The 21,907-nt window shown below is 38.2% G+C and overlaps 1 protein-coding gene across 6 annotated transcripts in view; it reads left to right on the top strand.

Annotated features, from left to right (window-relative positions):
• Nucleotides 1–21,907, top strand: part of Usp37 (ubiquitin specific peptidase 37) — a 108,777-nt gene that overhangs the window by 69,953 nt on the left and 16,917 nt on the right. For 4 of the 6 annotated variants that reach the window (XR_373256.4, NM_176972.4, XM_006496057.4 and 1 more), the window contains 10 exons: nucleotides 2,648–2,779; nucleotides 2,915–3,038; nucleotides 3,607–3,797; nucleotides 5,950–6,067; nucleotides 7,340–7,419; nucleotides 12,604–12,768; nucleotides 14,354–14,419; nucleotides 18,114–18,255; nucleotides 20,251–20,506; nucleotides 21,481–21,647. Coding sequence is in view for 5 of the 6 variants with exons in the window: in NM_176972.4 (NP_795946.2) it covers nucleotides 2,648–2,779; nucleotides 2,915–3,038; nucleotides 3,607–3,797; nucleotides 5,950–6,067; nucleotides 7,340–7,419; nucleotides 12,604–12,768; nucleotides 14,354–14,419; nucleotides 18,114–18,255; nucleotides 20,251–20,506; nucleotides 21,481–21,647 (1,441 nt within the window). In the remaining variant the exon portion in view is untranslated. The remainder of the gene's footprint in view (nucleotides 1–2,647; nucleotides 2,780–2,914; nucleotides 3,039–3,606; nucleotides 3,798–5,949; nucleotides 6,068–7,339; nucleotides 7,420–12,603; nucleotides 12,769–14,353; nucleotides 14,420–18,113; nucleotides 18,256–20,250; nucleotides 20,507–21,480; nucleotides 21,648–21,907) is intronic. The other 2 variants (XM_030254923.1, NM_001310662.1) reach the window with 1 other exon arrangement.

Raw genomic sequence — 21,907 nt, 5'->3', positions numbered from 1 at the left:
TCAAACTCACAGAGATCTGCCAACCTCTGCCTCCTGGGTGCTGGGATTAAAGATATGTGCTGTCAACCATCACCACCTGATGAAGCAACATTCTTTTAATTGGTTTACTCATCACATTCTTAGACCTTCTCTCTCTTTCTCTCTATATTGACCTTTGTTTCCTTTTCATGTCACCTCCTCTTATGTACTTGAAAGTTCTGGTCTGTGCTACTCTGTTGACAGCCTCATGAGTTACCAGGCTACTCCAGTGTTGCTCTCATTCCTGCATAGTCTATACCTATCTCCAGAAATAAATCTTCCTCTGTTCAGAACTCTTAAGAATTGCAGCATTTTAGCTGGGCGTGGTGGCGCACGCCTTTAATCCTAGCACTCGGGAGGCAGAGGCAGGCGGATTTCTGAGTTCGAGGCCAGCCTGGTCTACAAAGTGAGTTCCAGGACAGCCAGGGCTACACAGAGAAACCCTGTCTCGGAAAACAAAAAAAAAAAAAAAAAAGAATTGCAGCATTTTAGGTCATATTCCAAGACTCCTAATGGAAAAGAAACTAAAAAATTAGAGGCTAGAGGATAGTTAGGATAATACCTAACCGTGCGCGCGCACACACACACACACACACACAGAGAGAGAGAGAGAGAGAGAGAGAGGAGTGCAGAGAAATAACTGAAAGAAGCCTCTACCTCATCTACTAGGAGACAGATGTTTAATACATATCTAAGTGTACAAGCAAACCCGTTTCCTACAGTTCCCCTGGTTTCCATTGCTTAAACCTGTGGATGCTCAGAGTTGGGACAAAGGCTTAAAAATCATGAAAACTAATGTGTGAAGGTGATGAAGCACTTGAAAAAGAAAAACTCACTTCTAGAAAGTCCAAGGACCAAGCGAAAGCTTGTGCTAAAGTGAAAGGAGAAAGCCAAACATGTTTGCTCCTCTTCCTCCCTCCCACTGTCAGCACCTCTGTGGTCCTACCTTCAAGACTTTACCTTACAGAATTAACTAAAGAGAGTTTAAAATCCTGTCCACAGACAAAATTAGAATACAAGAAAGAAGGCTAAGCCGGGCAGTGGTGGTGCACTCCTTTAATCCCAGCACTTGGGAGGCAGAGGCAGGCAGATTTCTGAGTTCGAGGCCAGCCTGGTCTACAGAGTGAGTTCCAGGACATCCAGAGCTACACAGAGAAAAAAACCTGTCTTGAAAAACCAAAATAATAATAATAATTAGACAGAAAAGTGAGAAATATTAATTTAAATGTATCAGCTGATGAAGATTCAAAAGCATCCATGATCTTAAGTGAACTAGTAGTTTATTGTCAGTAAACTTAAACTACAAGCAAGCATTCTCAAATAAGTCTTTGGATTGGTGTTGGAGGGTGTTTGTTTTGGAATTTTTGAGAAAGGGTTTTTTTTTTTTTTTTAAAGATTTATTTATTTATTTATTTATTTATTTATTCTATATAAGTACACCTTAGCTGTCTTCAGACACCCCAGAAGAGGGAGTCAGATCTCGTTACGGATGGTTGTGAGCCACCATGTGGTTGCTGGGATTTGAACTCAGGATCTTCGGAAGAGCAGTCGGGTGCTCTTACCTGCTGAGCCATCTCATCAGCCCCCGAGAAAGGGTTTTCTGTGTAACTTGCCTCTCCTAGAACTCTGTAGACCAGGCTGGCCTCGAACTCAAAGATCCACCTTCCTTTTCCTCCCAAGTGCTGCGATCAAAGGCATGAACCACCACTGTCCTTTAAAAATATTACAAAAGGTATAATGAGTTGAGGATTTAAATTATAGTAAAAATCAAAGACCATAGCTCATTCATAAACTATAGGTATGTAGGTAGATCACCAGATAGAAGAAAAAGTCCTAATTGTTGAAATAAAGAAGCACTTTAAAAATAGCCATTTTAAAAGACATATTCATTTTTAAATGTGTACAAGAATAAATTCTTATAGAATCAGAGGAACCTGTTACAAAATTTTTAAGCCTGCTCTTTCAGAGAACCTGAGTTCAGTTCCCAGCTCCCTCATCAGCCCTCTTACAACTCCTGTAACTCCAGCTTCAGAGAATCCAGTGGCCTCCAAAGGGTACCTGCCCTCCTCACGTACACATAGCCAAACACAGGCACGCACATGTGTGATTAAAAATAAAATTTAAGATCTTTAAACTCTCAGGTACCAGAAATTTCTTTATAACTTAAATGTAGACAAAGGCTGTGTAAATTTGGTTCAAAATCGAGATTCAATAAAAGATTCATAAATTTGTATAATACTAAATTTTTCATAGGCACAAAAAAAGGGTCATTGATAAATTGGAAATAAAGTCTTACTGCAAATAAATAAAGGGAAAAATTTTTTATTATACAAAGAATATAAATTGAATGGGTAAGGTGGTATAACATAAAATAGTGGAAGCTGCCTCATTTTCAGTTTGTGTTGTAAGATTATATTATACAGTTGTTAAAGCACTTTCCCCATATCAGCAGTAGCAGCAGCAGTAACTTGTTAGAAGTGCATGTTTCCCTGTACCCCATGATTTCCATACTGAATCAGAAACAATCTAATTCTATGTGGTTTAACAAGCCCTACAGGTAGTTCTGATGCAAAATGGAGAAACCTTTATGCACGCTGAACATAACTTCAAATACCTCTTTCCTTTCCAGATTCTCCAACTTGGGAAATACATGCTATATGAATGCTATCTTACAATCTCTGTTTTCACTCCAGTCATTTGCAAATGATTTGCTTAAACAAAGTATCCCATGGAAGAAAATTCCATTCAATGCACTTATCAGGTAATGTTATATGTTTACTGAATAACTTCATTAATTTTTTTAATAGGATTTGGGGCAGTTACATTTTTATGAGTTATTGATAGTAATATACCACTGAATGTTTTTTAAATATGCTAATCTTGTCTCATTTATCAGACGCTTTGCAAACCTGCTTATTAAAAAAGATATTTGTAATTCAGAGACCAAAAAAGAACTACTTAAGAAGGTTAAAAATGCTATTTCAGCTACTGCAGAGAGATTCTCTGGCTATGTCCAAAATGTGAGTATTTAATTTTAAATGGTTTAGATATACAAAATTGGAATTAGCTTTTGACTTAGTTTTTAAATTGTTACTTATGTAACGTGGTCACCTTGGATGGTAAAACCTAAGGAATTACAGTAACTTTTAATATGTTTCTTCTAATGTGTTTTATTCTTTTTGGCTGGTTGTTGGCTTGGTTGGTTTTTGAAACAGTATCTCATGTCACCCAAGCCAGGTTTAAGCATGATATATATATATATATATACTTATAGCCAAGAATAACTGAAATGCTGGTCCTCCTGCTTCCACCTCCCAACTGTTGGGAGAGTTGGTGCTGCTGTTTGAACCCTAGGAGACAAACATGCTGGGCAACTGCTCTTCTACTGAGCTAAATTCCAACACTCTTCACTTATGTTTATTCAAAATATATAAGTATTCCAAACCCTTATCAGAATAAGACTGGCCTTATTCAGGTACCTTTCGACTTCTAGGTGTTTTATGAATCACGGTTGTATAAGACACAGTTTAATAAGCTTTCCTGACAAGAAATGCTTTGCTCTAATGGCAGATATTATCATTTTCTTAGGATGCTCATGAATTTTTAAGTCAGTGCTTAGATCAGCTAAAGGAGGATATGGAAAAACTGAATAAAACTTGGAAGACAGAACCTGTCCTTGGAGAAGAAAATTTGCCAGATACATCAGCTACCAAAGTGTTCACGTGCCCTGTTATTACAAACTTGGAGTTTGAAGTTCAGCACTCCATTATCTGTAAAGCGTATGTAATCTCTAAGAAACTCTTCCCCCTCTTCCTTTATGGCAAGTGACTAGAATTTCCTTGTCACATACCAGAACTTATTTTCCTTTCTTTCCCATGGGGAAAATACAAACCCATAAATTGTACCGAAACTTTTTTTTCCAGGTTTTCATTCTTAGATTTGGATTTTGAAACAGCCTTAACTGTGTAACCCAAATTGGTCTAGAACTTGGCCTCCAAGTGCTGTCTGATATGATGTATCACACCTTTCAGGCTGTCCTATAACTCAGATTTCACCACAACTAGTAGGGTTGGTTGTCTTGAGTTTTTTTTGTTTGTTTGTTTTGTTTTTATTTTATGTGCATTGATGTTTTGGCAGAATGTCTATCTATCTGAGGATGCCAGATCCCCTGGAACTGGAGTTACAGACAGTTGTGAGCTGTCATTTGGGTGCTGGAAATTGAACCCAGGTCCTCTGGAAGAGCAGCAGCCAGTTCTCTTAATGGCTGAACCATCTCTTCTGCCCTGGATATTAGGCTTTTTTGCAGCAAGTTCTTTTACACATTGACCCATCTTTCTGTTTCCTTAGTCTGTCTATAACAATTCTTGATGAGGTAAGAGCCAAAGATAATTGAAATAGTTTTTGAGACACTTTTGTTTTTGTTGTCCTATGAGAGAGACAGTGTCTCACCATGGAGATCAGGGTGGTCTTAAACTCAAGATCTGCCTGCCTCTGTTTCCAAGTGCTGAGATTAAAGGAATGCACCACCATAACCAGCTGATATGCTTTACTCTTTTGTTTTAACTCAATCGTTAATGGTTAATTGATTGGTGGATTGCTTTCTATCTCTGTGTTGGTCTGACTGGCCTGGCGTTTTCACCTCTTCTTCCTCCTCCTCCTCCTCATCTTCTTTTTTTAGGTTATTGGGGGGTGGAGGTTGGGACAGGGTTTTTTTGTGTAACCTTGAGTGTCCTGGAAGTACATCTGTAGACCAGGCTGGCCACAAACTCACAGAGATACTTCTGCCTCTACCTCTTGAGTGCTGGGATTAAAATGTGCACCACCACACCTGGCTGATTTTTTTTTTTTTTTTTTTAAAGGTAGGATGTTGCTGTGTTGCTCAGGTTAGCCACAAACTTTTCAGAGCCTAACTCAAATTTAAGAGCCTCACTCAGCCTCTTAAATGCTGGAGTTAAGGTGTGAGCATACTTGGCTGAAAACAGTTTTTTATTCTTTTGTTTTTAAATTGAGTGTTTTCATTTTATATATCTGAGTGTTTTGCCTGCATGTATATATAGACAGAGGTCAGAAGAGGGTGTCACCCTTCGAACTAATGTTATGGATAATTGATTGTAAGCTACTATATGGGTGCTGGTAATGAAACCTAAGAACTAGACCCACTCTTCAGCCCTTGGAAGAAAATTTTTTGTTTCTTGTTGGTTTTTGGGTTTTGTGGTTTTATGTTGTTATTATTTTTCAAGACAGAGTTTCTTTGTGTACTCTGGCTGTCCTGGAACTCAGTTTGAGACCAGGCTGACCTTGAACTCACAGAAATATGCCTGCCTCAGCCTCCTAGGTGCTAGGACTAAAGCAGTATACTACCAAGTTTTTGAAAGGTAATTTTAGCTCAATGTTCTTCATTTGTCTTTTTGGAGCTTTAATATTATTCAACTTTTAGCCACAGTAACTTTCTGCCACAACTAAAGACCAGAGTCCTAAAATATATTTTCATTCAATAAGTACTTACTGAGTGCCTCTCTCTCACAGGCAGGGTTCTAAGGTGACCCTTGCCTTTTATGTCCTTTGAGTGTGTATAAACTCCACAATGACTGTGAGCTGTTACTTTTCTGTATGATAAGACTTAATCTGACTACAGAAAATTTGCTGATGTAATCAAGACTACCAATCTTACCCTTGAATTATTTTTTTTTACAGGAGATAATATGTATATGGGCAAATTCCACAAGGCCTTTAAATCTGGATCTAGAGATAGAAGCAGAAGGCATCTTAGTAGAAATCAGAGAGATACACTTCTGTATGAAAGAAAGTTATAAAGATCATATTATGCTACCTGTATATGTTGGCCCATAAGCTCTGTAGGGAAGAAGGTATCAAGTATATTTGTATTTTTATATTGCCAATTCTACACTGAATCTCCTCTCATCCTTACAGATGTGGAGAAACTATTCCCAAAAGAGAACAGTTCAATGACCTCTCCATTGACCTTCCTCGGAGGAAAAAGCCACTCCCTCCTCGTTCAATCCAAGATTCTCTCGATCTTTTCTTTAGGGTAATATCTTTGATATATTCATATAACTCAGTTTTATATTTTATAGATAACTGTGTTTAAAGTTAAGTTTATTGCCAAGGCAGAGTTTTGACTAAACTACTTGCAGTAAAAACTAATGAAAGAAAGTGTTTATAAATTCTATTTATATATAAATTCTTGATAGACTTGATTAAAACTTTTAAAGAAGAAGCTCTTGAATATCTCGTATGTCTTGGTGAGTGGTTATTGTTTAGACAACCTTAGAAGCTGCTTCTTATTTATAAGTATGAACACAAAGCATCTAAATGGCTTTTGCTAAAACTTGGCAACATGAATTAAACTTGGAGATACTGTATGAGTTGTTGAGAGCTAAGGAATGAAAAGATACTTTTTTCTTAGTTTGTGTGACCTAGTAGGAACAAGAAGGAAGAATCAGGTTTATTCAGCACTGTAATAAGTGGGTGTGTGGGTGGGAGGGGGAGGGGAGAGACGGAGAAAGGGAGAGTGTTAGTTTCTGGGGGTGTAGTCAGGCTTATCGTGTGACAGCTTAGAACTGGTGGGAATTTATCTATATTGATGGTCTTTGTTTTGTTATAGCAAATTGGCAGTTTTCATCCTGTAGTTTGGTAAACATTCTGTTCTTTAAGTGATGACTGTTCGGCTTCATCAAAAGATAACTACCCTGTCTCTTTGTTGTTTTACACATTCTCTCTACTATTCCTGCTGTTATCATACACTGAAGATTTTCTATGTATCTGTATCCCCCTTTTATAAGGATTTCTTGTTTCAGTTTTCTCTAGGTAATGCTATCCACCCCAAACTTTGATCCTTTTAGAGCAGTTGTTCTTAGTGGGCTGTCACCAGAAGATTGAGGTCCATTGTAAGAAAGGGGTGGAGTTAAACCTAACAGACCAAGAACTCCGCCTAGCCTTAAGGTGATCTTATCTCTGCTATAGCCAACTGTTAAAGTCTGGATATATTCTTGGCAGTATACTTCTTGTGTAGCCATTGGGAAAAATTGGGGTCCGCTTCGTTAGAGTCTAGTTACTATCATAAACTTAGTGTTTCCTTGGTAAAGAAGGAATTTGGAATTCTCAAAAGAGAAGGCATGGTATCATAAATAACTACTTGAAAGTTTAGGTATTGATTTAGTAATTCTGTTGCTCAAGACACAGCATTTAAACTGGTTAAGAGTTGTCATTTCACTGAACTAGTGAGACTAAAGATTATTTGCATTTAAGTGGGTTAATGCCAATTCAACTTCATCCTTATTTTTTTCTCATCTTTTTATAGGCAGAAGAACTTGAATACTCATGTGAAAAGTGTGGTGGAAAATGTGCTCTTGTCAGGCACAAATTTAACAGGCTGCCCAGGTAAATTTGACTGCCATTTAAAAGGTGTATGTTCCTAAACCAGTGGAGATACAATGTTTGCCTGATCTCTACAAGGGCTTACATTTGATCCCTAAGCCCAATAAGTAAGCAAACGAACGTATTTAAATGACATCATGAATAATGGCTTAACATTATGAATTAAATATCAGGAAAGTTCACCTAGAAAAAGAGGAGGGCTGTAGAGACAGCACAATGGTTAGATGCATCAGCTACTCTTGCAGAGGACCTGGGTTCATTTCCTAGTACCCATTTTGTAGCTCTCAGCCATCTATAGCTTCAGTTTCAAGGGATTGAAACCCAAGCACATAAAAAATTTAAATTTAAAAGAAAATTTGGGGGCTGGCGAGATGGCTCAGTGGTTAAGAGCACCAACTGCTCTTCCGAAGGTCCCGAGTTCAAATCCCAGCAACCACATGGTGGCTCACAACCATCCGTAACAAATCTGATGCCCTTTTCTGGAGTATCTGAGAACAGTTACAGTGTACTTACATATAATAAATAAATAATTCAAAAAAATTTTAAAAAGAAAAAGAAAATTTGGAATACTGTGAAAAACGTGGTCTTTGAATCCCAGGAAGATGACAAAAAGAGAATGCAGTTAGTAACACTGGCTCTAGAATTTTCTTTCAGTAATATTACAAGTTACATAGTTTAAGTATCCCTTCTGAAATCATTGAGCCATGAGTGTATTTTGATATATTTGCATATATGTAATAAAATCTCAGGGTAGGGATGTGTACAGGTCTAAGTACATTTCATATATACATTATACATAGTCTAAAGCTAATTTTATATGCTATTTTTAATATCCCTGTGTTTTTACTTACATCTTGTCACACAAAGTAAGTATGGAGTTTTTCATTGTAGCATTATGTAAGTTCTCCAATAAAAATTTCAGATTTGGAGCATATGTGATTTTGAAATTTTAGGTTAGAGATGTCATTTGTTTTGTTTGCTATAGTCTTCCTTCCTCTCTTAAAAATCAGCTGAGCCGGGCGTGGTGGCGCACGCCTTTAATCCCAGCACTCGGGAGGCAGAGGCAGGCGGATTTCTGAGTTCGAGGCCAGCCTGGTCTACAAAGTGAGTTCCAGTACAGCCAGGGCTATACAGAGAAACCCTGTCTTGAAAAAACCAAAACCAAAACCAAAAAAAAAAAAAAAAATCAGCTGAAATCTGCTGCAGACACATTATATACATAGGAAGAGCAGCTTACTTCATTTTTCCTATTTCTTTTTCAAAGGACTTTATAAGTTAGTAGGTTTTCTATAATCATAAGATTAATTTCTGCCTTGGATAAAATTAATTTATATCATGTTTATACTATATTATCATAGGATTAAGCTAGTTGTAGAAATTATGATATGGTTATAAAATAGCTTTTAAAGCTTTCTAAGATTAGATCTCTGCTACAAGCAAGATGGCTATTAACATTAAATATTTATGTCGTGCTCTGTCCGCACCAGAAAACTCTACTTTCTTTTATTATCTTCAATTTTCTGTAAATGTAGTTTCTGGAACTCTAGGCCTCAGGGGAAAGTTATTTTACATTCTATAATGCATTTCTTTCTCAAAAATAAGTTCTCGGAGAAATTACTATAGCAGTATTATTTCTTTCTGGTTCTTTTTTTCCTTTTTCCCTAATTTAAGAGACTATGAATGTTATGAAGCAGTAGGGAGGGAGGAAGAAATATGAAGACAAAGCAATGGTTACTCCTGTCACTCACTGTATGAAGGTGGAATCCTGAGGTGGTTCTGGAGAGCATGGCTCAGCAGTTAGTGTGCTGCTGTTCTTCCAGACAGTCTGGGTTCAATTCCCAGCACCCACATGGATTTATTGTTGTTATTTTTTATATAGGGTCTCTCTGTGTGCCTCTTTCTGTCCTGGAACTCACTCTGTAGGCCAGGCTGGGCTCTAACAGAGATCTGCCTGCCTCTAAGTGCTGGGATAGCCACCACACCCAGCCCACATGGTAGCTTAAAACTGTCCGTAGCTCCATTCTCAGGAAATCTGATTACTTTTTCTGACTTCTCCAGCACCAGGAACATAGGTGATATACCGACATTACATGCAGGAAAAACATCCATGCACATAAAATAAAAAGGTTTCAAATTAGCCAAGCAGTGGTGGTGCATGCCTTTAATCCCAGCGCTCAGGAGGCAGCGGCAGGCAGCTCTCTCTGATCTTGAGGCCAACCTGGTCTGCAGATCAAGTCCCAGGACAGCCAGGGCTACACAGTGAAACCCTATCTTGTGGGAAGGAACAAAAAAAAGCTAAGAAAAAGAGATTTCTTTTTCCCCAGTAGTATACTTGCATTCTGTTAATTTGTTCTGAACTTGTTATATGAAATAGATGTCTCTGAATCTTAAATACTAATTATCAGCCTTCCAAACCACTGTCTACTTTTTTTTTTTTAAAGATTTATTTATTTCTTACATGTAAGTACACTGTAGCTGTCTTCAGACCCTCCAGAAGAGGGAGTCAGATCTCATTACGGATGGTTGTGAGCCACCATGTGGTTGCTGGGATTTGAACTTCGAACCTTTGGAAGAGCAGTCGAGTGCTCTTACCCACTGAGCCATCTCACCAGCCCGTCTACTTTTATTTTATGGTTTTTTTTTTTTTGGGGGGGGGGGTCGGTGCTTTGTGTCTAGGCCTTGGTTTAGTTTTTAAAGACAGTCTTATTCTGTTGGCCAGACTGTGTTGCCCAGGCTGGCCTTCATTTTGCAGCACTCCTCCTGTCTTTGTCCCCCCGTGGTGTAATTACAGGTGTGCACAACTAGGTCTAGTTATCTGTTCAATCTTTCTGCTGCTGGACTTGAAACCAGGGCCTCTCACTGGCCAAGCACTCTGCCTTGTGCTGTCTCTCAGCCCGCTGCTTTCATTGTTGAAAGGTCTGATGCTTTTGTCACCTTTAGTTTGACTCATCTTCATGGTCATCTGTCAGCAGTTAGTGTTTTGCTGTTCTTCCAGACAGTCTGGATTCAATTCCCAGCACCCATATGGATTTATTGTTGTTATTTTTTTATATATAAGTATATTCTGGTCTTGATGGTCATCTGTTCTTTTCGTGTTGCTTTTATTTTGACTCTTTGAAGTTTTAGTTAAATATTTTAGAGTTTGGCATCAGTTTTAGTCTCTTTAATAACTGGGATTGGTATATCCTTTTACGTTATAAATTAGGAGGCCATGAATTCTAGCTTTTGGCAGGAGGGGTATACACTGGAGGCAAGCATTCTACATGAGCCATACCACCGTCTTTTTAAGCTTTTGTCTTGAGGTAGGGTCTTAATACTCATTAAGATTGGTCTTGAACTTTCTACTTCAGCTTTCTGAGTTGTAAAATTAGAGCCCTATCCCACATAAAGAAAAATATAATCAGTAACTTCAATTTGCAAATTGTTTAGTTTATGGCATCTATGATAGAAGCCTGTACAGAAAGAATAGATAGTTTTCTAAAGGGAGACAGTTTTTTACCCAAACTGTAGTTTAAATATAAGATTTTTGAGTTTCAAATTTTGAAGTTTGCCAGGCAGTGATGGCACACACCTTCAATCCTAGCAATCAGAGGCAAAGGCAGGCAGAGCTCTATGTTCAAGGCCGGCCTAGGCTACAGGATAAGTTCTAAGATAGTCATGGCCTTGTAGAGAAACTCTGACTTGAAAAACAAAACAAAACAAAAAGTTCTTACAGGCTTTGAAATATATTTAATCCATCAGGCAGAAGTTAGATGAAATTAGATGACATTACCCTGCGGTGATAATAACAACAACAAAAAAAAATGTTTCTAAAGAGCTAAAAGCCTTTTTAGACTCAGACTAGATGACCATGCAAATGCTTTATATGATGCTTTTGTTAGAGGGGAAATTTTTCTATTTTTCCTTTTAGTTTTCTGTAAAGAAAGTGCTTCTAAAATAAGAGAAGTAGGACCAGCAAAGTGGTTCAAAGGAGAAAGGTGCTTGCTGCCAGGTTAGGTGACTTGAGTTCAATTCTCCAGGACCCATTTGGTAGAAGGAGAGAACTGACACTGTGTGTATAAGCAAAATAAGTATAGTAAAATAAGAGAATAATCTTGAGGGCTAGAAAATGAGCTCAGTCAAGAGAATGCTTACCTAGCACGCAGGAAACCTTAAATTCAATCCCAGGCACTGCATAAACCTTACAGTGATAGGAGGACTGAAAGTTCAAAATCATCCTAGCTACATAACAAGATTGAAGCCAGCCTGGGCCACATGAGACCCTATCTTCAGAATATATAAAAATAACTAATCTTGAAATACCAGGGAGTTGGCATGTGGGAATCTAGGGCAGGAGAATTACCATGAGTCAAGGCTATATAATAAGTTAAAGGCCTGGCTGGAATACAAAGTAAAGTCTGTCAGTAACAAAGCCTGGGTGTGATGCCATGTACCTATAATCTCCACATCCGGGAAGCAGAAATAGAGGGGTCATCACAGTTCAGAACCAGCCTGGCTTGCAATGAAAGTCCTAGACAAGTCAGAGATTTATGTTAAGATCCTATAAAAAAAGATTTTCTTAAAATAATGTTGGTCACCATTATGCATAAAGGTTACTATGTAATATTTAGTCTAACAGACATTTTACCATATGATCATATATAACCTATTTTAAATGTATAACAGTCAAGTAAATAATTTAAGATTAACCAAAGATGAATAGACATACTTAAATTTTTAATTCTTTAGCCTACTGTGTGTTGTTTATTGGTGGAGGATTTTCCTAGGAGCCTCATACATACTTGATCTAAACTTCATGAATCACTGGATCCAAGATTCTTATTTATATCCTAACACCTTCCTTTCTGCATGGCAAATATTTAGTAAATGTTCCTTAAAATATGTTTAGTTTGGCCAAGTGTGTGTGTGTGTGTGTGTGTGTGTGTGTGTGTGTGTGTGTGTGTGTGTGTGCAGGAGGCTGTTTGAGACAGGTCTGGTTATGTAGTGCTGGCTGATCTGGAATGCTGTGTGTATACCAGGTTGGCCTTAGGTTTATAGAGGCCCACCCGCCTCTGCCTCCCAAGAGCTAGGCATAAAGGCTTGGCCATCATCACCCAACATGAACAAATGCATTCTGTAAGTGAAAACTTGTCTGACAGATACCTGTGTTCCACATGAACTAGCAGAGTCACTCTCTTGTGTTTTTAGGGTCCTCATCCTTCATTTGAAGCGATACAGCTTCAATGTGGCTCTCTCACTTAACAACAAGCTCGGACAGCAAGTCATCATCCCAAGATTCCTGACCCTGGCCTCCCACTGCACTGAGAGCACAAAGCCGCCGGTCACCCTTGGGTGGAGCGCACCCGTGGCAATGTAAGACACCGTGCTTTTACCTTTGCTTGTGAAATACAGTAGTTCAGAGATCGACCAAGCTAGGTAACAACTCTTAGGAAAAGAAATCAAACCCAAAAGATTTTCATTCTGTATTATTTTGGAGCTTTAATAAAGTGCTATCTGACAGAAGTAATTGGAAAAAATGCTTACAAAGTCTTCCAAATTCCTCTTGTAATATGATACTTTTTTGAGGGAGTGTTGCTACTCTTTTAGAATACCAAAAAAAAAGCCATTTGGTGTTCTTGAGAATATAAGTAAAATGTACTTTATTTCTGTGTTCTTCTCTGCAGGTTCTAGATCTGAGTAAGGTTTGGGAATCCATGTTCTTAATAAATGCCTCATCTCTTTGGAACATGCTAATTTGAGAAATCAAATGTTATACTATAGCCCACCTAAAAAAAAATTTGATTGTAAATTATGCCCAATATGAGTAACTTCACATGACTCCTAGAAGTGTTTCAGAGAAAAAGAAGTCCCCTCTGCTTTCTGTTTGTGTCTGTCATCATACGTGTTGAGGCCTTAGAACTTCTGACTGTGGTGCTCTCCTGCAGGCTTGCTCTACTTGGAGCCCCACGCTATAGATATTCTTCATACTTGAACAGTAATTTTGTAGAATCATAAAGTCCTAGAAGCTGTAAGAGTGAAAATAATTTCTGAGAATTTTGTTCAAATCCTTAATTTCACTGAGGTTAGTAATTAAAAAAGCCAAGCCTTGCTGGGTATTGTAGTATATGCCTGTAATTTCAGCCTAAAGCAGAGAAGATGCTTCAATACCGGTTTAGGCTATGTAGAAGTTTGAGGCCACCGTGAGCTGCATAATACTCTGTTTCCAAAAAGAACAAGGAAGGACTGTTTCTTGCCTAGAGTTAGACATTACAGAAAATAAATGGAACAATTCCCCAAATTAATTGATGCAATTTCATAAGATATATTTCTCTTGGATTTATAAATTACATCATGTAAGTTTACATACAAAATCCTCAAGAGTCTACTAGCAAAGCATATGCCTAGAGTCTTCAGTGTGTGTAATTGTTTTTCTTTCCGCTATTAGAAGTGTTTTTACTTGGTGCAGGCTGCCCTCTGCTGGTAGAGCTGTTAGTCCCTCTGACTGTATTACATATCTTGTGATCAATGATCTGAAATGAAGCGGACTATATTTTAATGCATTTTTGGTGGCTTTAAGACCTTGGAAAGTTCAGCTTATCTGTGGGAAAATCTGCTGTGACTATTAAGGGCAGTAGTACTTTCAATGCTTGTCATCTAGGAAATCTCAATAAACTGAGAGCTATTATTATTTTATTGCTCAAAAATAAATAAGATAAGATGGTTTCCCCCTAAGTTCTTCTCATGTGTTACACTTGACTTGATTGGCAAAGCTGTTTATTTCAATAATTAGAGCAAGGAGAGCCAGAGATGGTATGGTTAGTATTATTTTGAAATATTGTTTACTTTTCAGGAGGGAATAAGATGACACTTTTAGTGTAGAGTAATTAGCTTTACCAGTTAAATATCTACCTTTAATGATGCAATTGTATACATTATATATTCTCCAATTTTCTGATAGTTCTAGACCATTGAGAGCCTGTCAAATGGTGAATTCCTGCATCACCAGCCCTTCTGCACCTTCAAAGTGAGTTCTTTTTCTTACGGACGCAAACTCTGTCTTTGTAAGGACTTGGCTTGCCTGAGTCTTGCAGGCGGCCCACCCCTTCTCCTCTGTTTCTTTTGCATGCCTGCTACTCCACATTCCTCATGTCTGGGGACATCCGAGTCTGCCTTAGATTGGACCTGGGCACCCAGTTTAGCAGTCAAAAAAAAACATTCCAGAATTTTGTTTTACATTTCTTAAACTATCTTTGTAAGCAAATGATGTTTTCATCCTAAAGCTCTGAAGAACTGACTGCCTCTAAGATTTAAAAGGGTAAAACAGCTTCTGTGCAAAGCCCCCTTCCTCACAGCGGACACCCGGTGCTGCCGTCTCTGACATAACAGGAAGAATTCTGCACAGAAACAGCAAATAAGCACTAGAGTGCAACTAACAAAATGTGCTTCCTTTAAGAATTCACTGGAAATTCTTGATTAAACCTTTTCTTTTTTCCCTAAAAATTTCACATCTCAAAGTTTTTATGTTTTTTAGGAAAAACACAGTTTTGTTCTTTAAATGTCTGTTTGATACTTGTGTGACCATAAAATTTTTCTAAGACATTTTTCTTACTGTAATCATTTTTCAATACAATAAAACCAGATGATTAGCATGAGTAGAAATCTGAACTGATACCATTATGAATACTCTTGCCTGCTCTGCAGATACAATGAACAATACCATTTCCTGCTTAGAAAGTAAGCAAGTGGAGGCAAGTGAGCACTGTCTGTTCTTCCAAAGGGCCAGGGTTCAATTCCCAGCACCCACAAGGCAGCTCACACCTGCCTGGAACTGCAGTTCCAGGGGCTTCAACACCCTCACACAGTCATATATACAGGCAAAATACCAAGGCACAAAAAAATAAAATAAACTTTAAAAGAAAAAAAAATTATTTTAACATAAGCAAGTGATGCATTTACAGGACAAACATTTTTCACTGTCACAGACAAGTTGCCTTCTATAAACATTGTCATCACTAATGGACTGTATTTTATGTATCAGATCACGGTGGTTGCAAGAAACAGATGGTTTCGTTGGACATAGCGCACCTTGTCACAGCCTTCTGTTCTACTGGGATGAGAAGTTCAAAGTTGGTTAATAAAGGGTGAATAGGATCTATAAGACCCATCATGCAAATCAGATTTAAACAAGGTTGAGTTCTAACACTGTACATCAGTACTTTTGTAATGTTCTTTGTCAGATTCAACCATCATAAAAACATCTTAGGTATCACCCTCCCTTTAACAAAGTATTTGATAAAAAGTACATCGAGGTTTGCTTGATGAGCATGAATCAAAAATTAAAAAATTAAGAAAGCTAATTAAAGCTGACTATGGTAGTGTACATCTATAATCCCAGCACCCGGGGGGTAAAGACAGAAAGCAAGACCATCCTCAAACAAACAACAAGTTTGATGATAGCCTGGGCTCTCTAAGACTCTGTACCAAAACCATTTGAAGATAGCCTGAGCTATCTAAGACTCTGTACCAAAACCATTGGTGGGGGCCTAATTTGGCAAATTCTAAGTTATACTGAAAACCTGCCTCTGTGTAGCTTCTCAGGAGGCTTCAGTCTTGATGCCACCGCTGGCCTCCTTTCCTTATCTATGTTTCTGTGCTATGCTCTTGATTTTCATTGCACTCTCCTTTTTTCTTAGTGTCATGTCTATTTATTTACAGTTTCACATTTAAATTAATTGTAAAAAAAACAAAAACAAAAAAAAAAGAATTAAAAAAAAAAGAATAAATTAATTGTAGTTTTCAGATTTTCATTTTTTTACTATAGAATATTTGTTTAACTTCCACCAAAGAAAGTTTTTGTTCTTTGATCTTTGCCATTTCCTCCTTTGATGCAGTAGCATCTCATCGGCTATCACTGAAAAATCGTCTCACGGAAATGAGTTTTAATGAGACTGGAGCCTGCCCTTTTAACCAGTTAGCTCTTAAAATTTTAACCATATTTGAAGAAATTTTTCTAAAATATGTAAATGCTGTTCTCATTCTCTCTTTTCTCTCCCTCTCCCCCCTCCCCCCCCACACCCCCGCCCCCTCTCTTGGTTTCTCGAGATGGTTTCTCAATGTAGCCCTTCCTGTCCTGGAACTTACTGTGTGGACCAGGCTGGCCTAGAACTCAGAGCTTCACTTGTCTGCCTCCTGAGTGCTGATATTAAAGGCATGCGCCACCACATCCAGCATGTTATGCTATTTTATACATCTTGAGCAGTTACATATTTCTCAAATGATTTAGAATTTGTATTGTGGGGCTGGAAAGATGGCTCAGCCATCTTTAAAAGTACTTGCTACTCTTCCCAGAGCATTGAACTTCACATCCCAGTACCCATGTCAGATAGATTACAGCCTAGCTGAGGGGGATCTGGCGCTCCCTTCTAGAGACCTCCAGTACTTCCACAAACTTAGGGCACCCAGCCTGGAGCGTACTGACACATGAGCACACACACACATATTTACAAAGGAAAGTGAATCCACATTCTAAGTAAGTATCAGTACTACACTGGGTTTTGTGTTTTATTTTCAGACAAAATCTTGCTATATAACCCAGGCAGGTCTCGAGTCTGAGGCCTAGTGAGGCCAAAACAAATGCTCGCTCACTACAGTGCCCAGCTGCACTGTTTTGAAGATGGTACTATTTGCCTTTACATTAAACAACTTTTAGTTCTTTCTCCCCCTGACCTTTCTTTGTAATTATCCTCCCTTATTTCATAACTCATTTCCTATGAAATCACTGTAGTATTGGGAATACATCATGTCCTGATACATAGGGATTAGACCTGCTTTTCTCAGGAGTTTTTTTGTTGTTATTTTCTCATTTTGGAATGTCTGTTCTAGAAAGTGGACAGGTTGTCAGAAGTCTGATCTCAAAATAATAAAATAAGTGGATTGTTACTGTCATTTTAAAAGTGCATAGAACATAATATAAAAGATCAAAAAATAGCTCTCATGTGCTTTTGTCAAAAATACTAGTTTATAGTAGGGTATGATGACATGCCTTTAGTCACAGCACTTGAGAGGCATAGGTAGGTGGATCTCCGTGAGTTTGAGACCAACCTGGTCTACATACCATGTAAGTTCTAGGACAGCCAAGGCTATGTAGAAAGACTAACAAAATTTGCTGATTAGTTGCTGTACCTTATGGACTTAATAGAATACTTACTTTATAAAGACAGTAACAAACTACATTTAGAATTGGTCATTAAAAGAAAAAGGCACAAAGTTTACTGGTAATACACAGTAGCATAAGCATTTTCAAACTATGGCTCTTTAGAAGGGTGTCAAAGATAATACTTAAAATACTTTTCTTTGGGGCTGGAGAGATGGCTCAGTGGTTAAGAGCACTGATTGCTCTTCTGAAGGTCCTGAGTTCAAATCCTAGCAACCACATGGTGGCTCACAACCATCCATAATATGATCTGATGCCCTCTTCTGGTGGGTCTGAAGACAGCTATAGTGTACTCATATATCATACATACATACATGTAAATAAATCTTTTTTTAAAATACTTTGATCATTTTTCTCTGTTAAATAGTTTTTTTGTAATAGAAAAGCTTTTTGTGTTGGTGTTTATATATCAAAAACAGGCAAATAAAAAAGCAGACAAGTGTTTATCAGATTTTTATTTTTATTTATTTTTATTTATTTTTTTTTTTTTTTTGTATAATTACAGGAAATTCACCTTCAAATCCAAGAGCTCCGTGACATCATGCCTTGATTCAGACAGTGAGGATGAACTTAAACGCTCTGTGGTCCTCAGTCAGAGACTTTGTGATTTGCCAGGCAATGAACAGTACCAGGAAGATGTGGAAAAAGTAAGTAATGATTTATCAAAACATCTGACAGTGTTCTGTTTAGTTTAGCTATCCAAACAAATGCCTCAGCAAATTAAAGAAATTGACAAGGTAGGTCTCAAACATAATGCCTCTGTTGCAAACACTAGCTGTTTAAGAGTGCTTTTTTTAGATACAACAAAAAAACAAAAACCAAGTTTTGTCTGAGCATAATGGTGAATGCTTATCCCAGACAAAGGAGAAGGCAGTTCTCATTCAAGGCCAACCTGATCTGCATAACAAAACCCTCTTTCCAAAAATAGTAGTCTATTTTAAAGAAATTAATGTTACTGGGGATTTGGCCAGTGTTGAAGTGATGTTGCGCTTGGCTAGCCTGTGTGAGGTTCTGGGTTCAATTCCCAGTTCCTCACAAAAGGGCAAGATGACATCAGCACTCTCAGAACAACTTCCACATTCTACATTTCATCTCTTTGCTTATTTTGATAGCTGTTGCTTTTAGGAGAAAATCATAGTGTTTTATAGGAAATGTAATCTTTAAATGAGAATCGTGAACACATGGCTGCATCGTCTATTACAATTAATACTTCAAAAAAGTAAGCTTTTTCAGGTGTTTGCATCATTCTATAGAACTACAGAAGTTACTTGTGTTCTGAGTTGTCCCATCTTACAACAGAGCTAAAGGGTTCTTTTTTTTTTTTAATTTTTTATTAGATATTTTCTTCATTTACATTTCAAATGCTATCCCAAAAGTCCCCTATTCCCCCCCCCCCGCCCTGCTTCTCTATCCACCCACTCCCACTTCTTGGCCCTGGCGTTCCCCTGTACTAGGGCATATAAAGTTTGCAATGCCAAGGGGCCTCTCTTCCCAATGATGGCCGACTAGGCCATCTTCTGCTACATATACAGCTAGAGACATGAGCTCTGGGAGTACTGGATAGTCAATATTGTTCCACCTATAGGGTTGCAGACCCCTTCAGCTCCTTGGGTACTTTCTCTAGCTCCTCCATTGGGGACCCTGTGTTCCATCCTATAGATGACTGTGAGTGTCCACTTCTGTATTTGCCAGGCATTGGCATAGCCTCACAAGAGAGAGCTATATCAGGGTCCTTTCAGCATAATCTTGCTGGCATATGCAATAGTGTCTGCATTTAGTGGAGAGCTGAAGGGTTCTAATTGCTTCCCTGGAATATGAAAGAATACTAGAAATTCTCCTAGAATAAAAGGAACTCCATATATTTTTATGATTTATATAATCTTGTGTAGTTTTCATTTTTCTCATTTAAGACTAGACAATATTACTAGGTGATGTCCCAGTACTTAGGAGGCAGAAACAGGTGGCTATCTGTGAGTCTGGTTCATATAGTAGTTCCAGGCCAGTCAGAGCTATATAATCTGACTCTGCCAGCCAGCATTTAAAATAGAATATTTAGGATAATAAAAAGAATGTTTACAGTATAATCCATGTATATCTAGTACTTATTACCTTTGACTAATCTTTTGATTTTTGGGCTTTTTTGAGACAGGATTTCATGTTATAGCCCAAGCTGGCCTAGAACTTACAACAGTTTTCTTGCCTCTGCCTTCTAAGTGCTAGAATTACAGGCATGCACCACCACACCCAGTTAACTTATTGTTTTGAGTAACTTTATTTTAGCAGTGTTTACCTTCCACATTTCTTTAAAGGGTATACTTGGCACTGTTGTAATCAAGCAAAACTGTTCAGTTTGGAGTTGTAGCTCAGTTGGTAAAGTGCTTGCCTAGTACATGAAGCTATGGGTGTGAGCAACAGCACCACAGAAGCCAGACATGGTAGCACACAAATTCAGTTCCACACTCTTATTTTTAAATTGTGTGTGTAGCCATCTTTCTAGCCTCCCAGTTCCCACTTTAAACTCTAGAGTATATTAGATATAGTGTTGAGCATTAGCTATATTGATTGATTGACATTCATATTGGTAGACATTGGGTATATTAATGGACATTTTGCCTTCTTGTAAAAGTAATGCTCTTCTTCAGGATTTGAAATTGTGCAGATTAGAGCCTGGGAAGGCAGAACTGGAGAACTCAGGATTTGACAGAATGAGTGAGGAAGAGGTGCTGGCAGCTGTGTTAGAGATAAGCAGGAGAGAAGCTTCGCCGGTACTTAGCCCTGAAGATGATGATAAGCCAACCAGCAGTCCGGACACCGGCTTTGCAGAAGATGATATTCCAGAAATGCCTGAAAATCCAGATGCTATGGAAATTGAGAAGTCCAAAACAATCACTGAGCCAGGTAAGGTTCACCAAGATAAGTATCTGTTACACAAAACATGTGTTCCAGAGCCTTTACTGACATGCAGCTTCTAAGTTATCCTAAAGCCCTCACATTTGGACATGGAAGTCATAGAGCGATATCGCAAAATTATTTTCTAGATTTTTGTGGAGTCAGAGCGTCTTAATTTCAAATTACTTTATATGCAAGTAAAATAATAATTAGTGTATCCTCAGGATAACAAAACCCAAAAAGCTGATGGTGTTCTTCTGAGGTATTTATTTCCTCTTAATGCAATGTATTCCCCTGCTCTTGTTAGTCACTCTATAATGCATATCACTTGGTCATAGTCATTCTTTGTTTTCAGAACCATTCTGTGGGTCAGTGCTTCTAAATCAAGGGCATTCTCTGCTGCCCTGGAATGGTCGTCACAAATAGAGAGACATGGACTACTTCTGGCATGAGCCACTTCCATTTCCATAGATGAAAGGGATCTTTAATTCCTGTAAGGTGGCTCTCCTATCTCAGAGAGTCTGGGGAATTCTGCTAAAATTTACAGCATACACACTTCTCCATTTCCCACTCCCCAAAAGGCCTCATCGGCACCTCATGCAAATTATTAATGATACTGAGCCTGAGAAACCCTGATATAGATGTGGTAAGATGAAATTATTTGTCCCAAAAAATTCTAAGTACAACTGGGAGTATAGTAGCTTGGTAGCTTGTTTAGTAGCTGTGTGCCCACCATGCACAAAACCCAGCATCCCCAAACCAAGCATGATGGTGTGTACAGTAATCCCATCAAGGAAGTGTAGATGGGAGGTCAAAGTCTCGGCCATCCTCAGATACTTAGAAAGTTCTAGGCCTGCCTGAGCTACATTAGACCCTAACCTATAGTGTTAATGAGGGCAAGGTAAATTACTCTTTCTTAACAGTAGGTGTCACTAGAGTCCACAAAGTTCAGGGTTTCTCCAAAATAATGTTTTGCTTTTCAGGTCCTGCTAGTTTTACTGAGATAACAAAAGACTGTGATGAGAATAAAGAAAACAAAACTCCAGAAGGCTCTCAGGGAGAGGTTGATTGGCTCCAGCAGTATGACGTAGACCGGGAAAGAGAAGAGCAGGAGCTGCAGCAAGCACTGGCTCAGAGCCTTCAAGAGCAAGTAAGACACTTTCTTCCTGTTGCTGCTGCTTCCATGCTTCCAGGAGTGGAATCACAAAGACTGGCGTGTTAATCATTTACTGTGTGTTAGTCATTCATTGCTCCTAGATAGCTACATACAATTAGTTATTGGAAAAAAATTATTTGGGCTTGTTTGGACTGGAACAGTTATTAAATTAGTAGGGTTTTTATTATTAAAATGGAATAAAATATTGTTGGCCATGTTATATGCTATAGGGATGTTAAAGATTATTCCATTAG

This window comes from Mus musculus, chromosome 1 (genome assembly GCF_000001635.26).
Source record: "Mus musculus strain C57BL/6J chromosome 1, GRCm38.p6 C57BL/6J".
Taxonomy (NCBI): Eukaryota; Metazoa; Chordata; class Mammalia; order Rodentia; family Muridae; genus Mus; species Mus musculus.
Note: the sequence above shows the minus strand (reverse complement) of the source record. Positions and strands in the feature narration are given on the sequence as shown.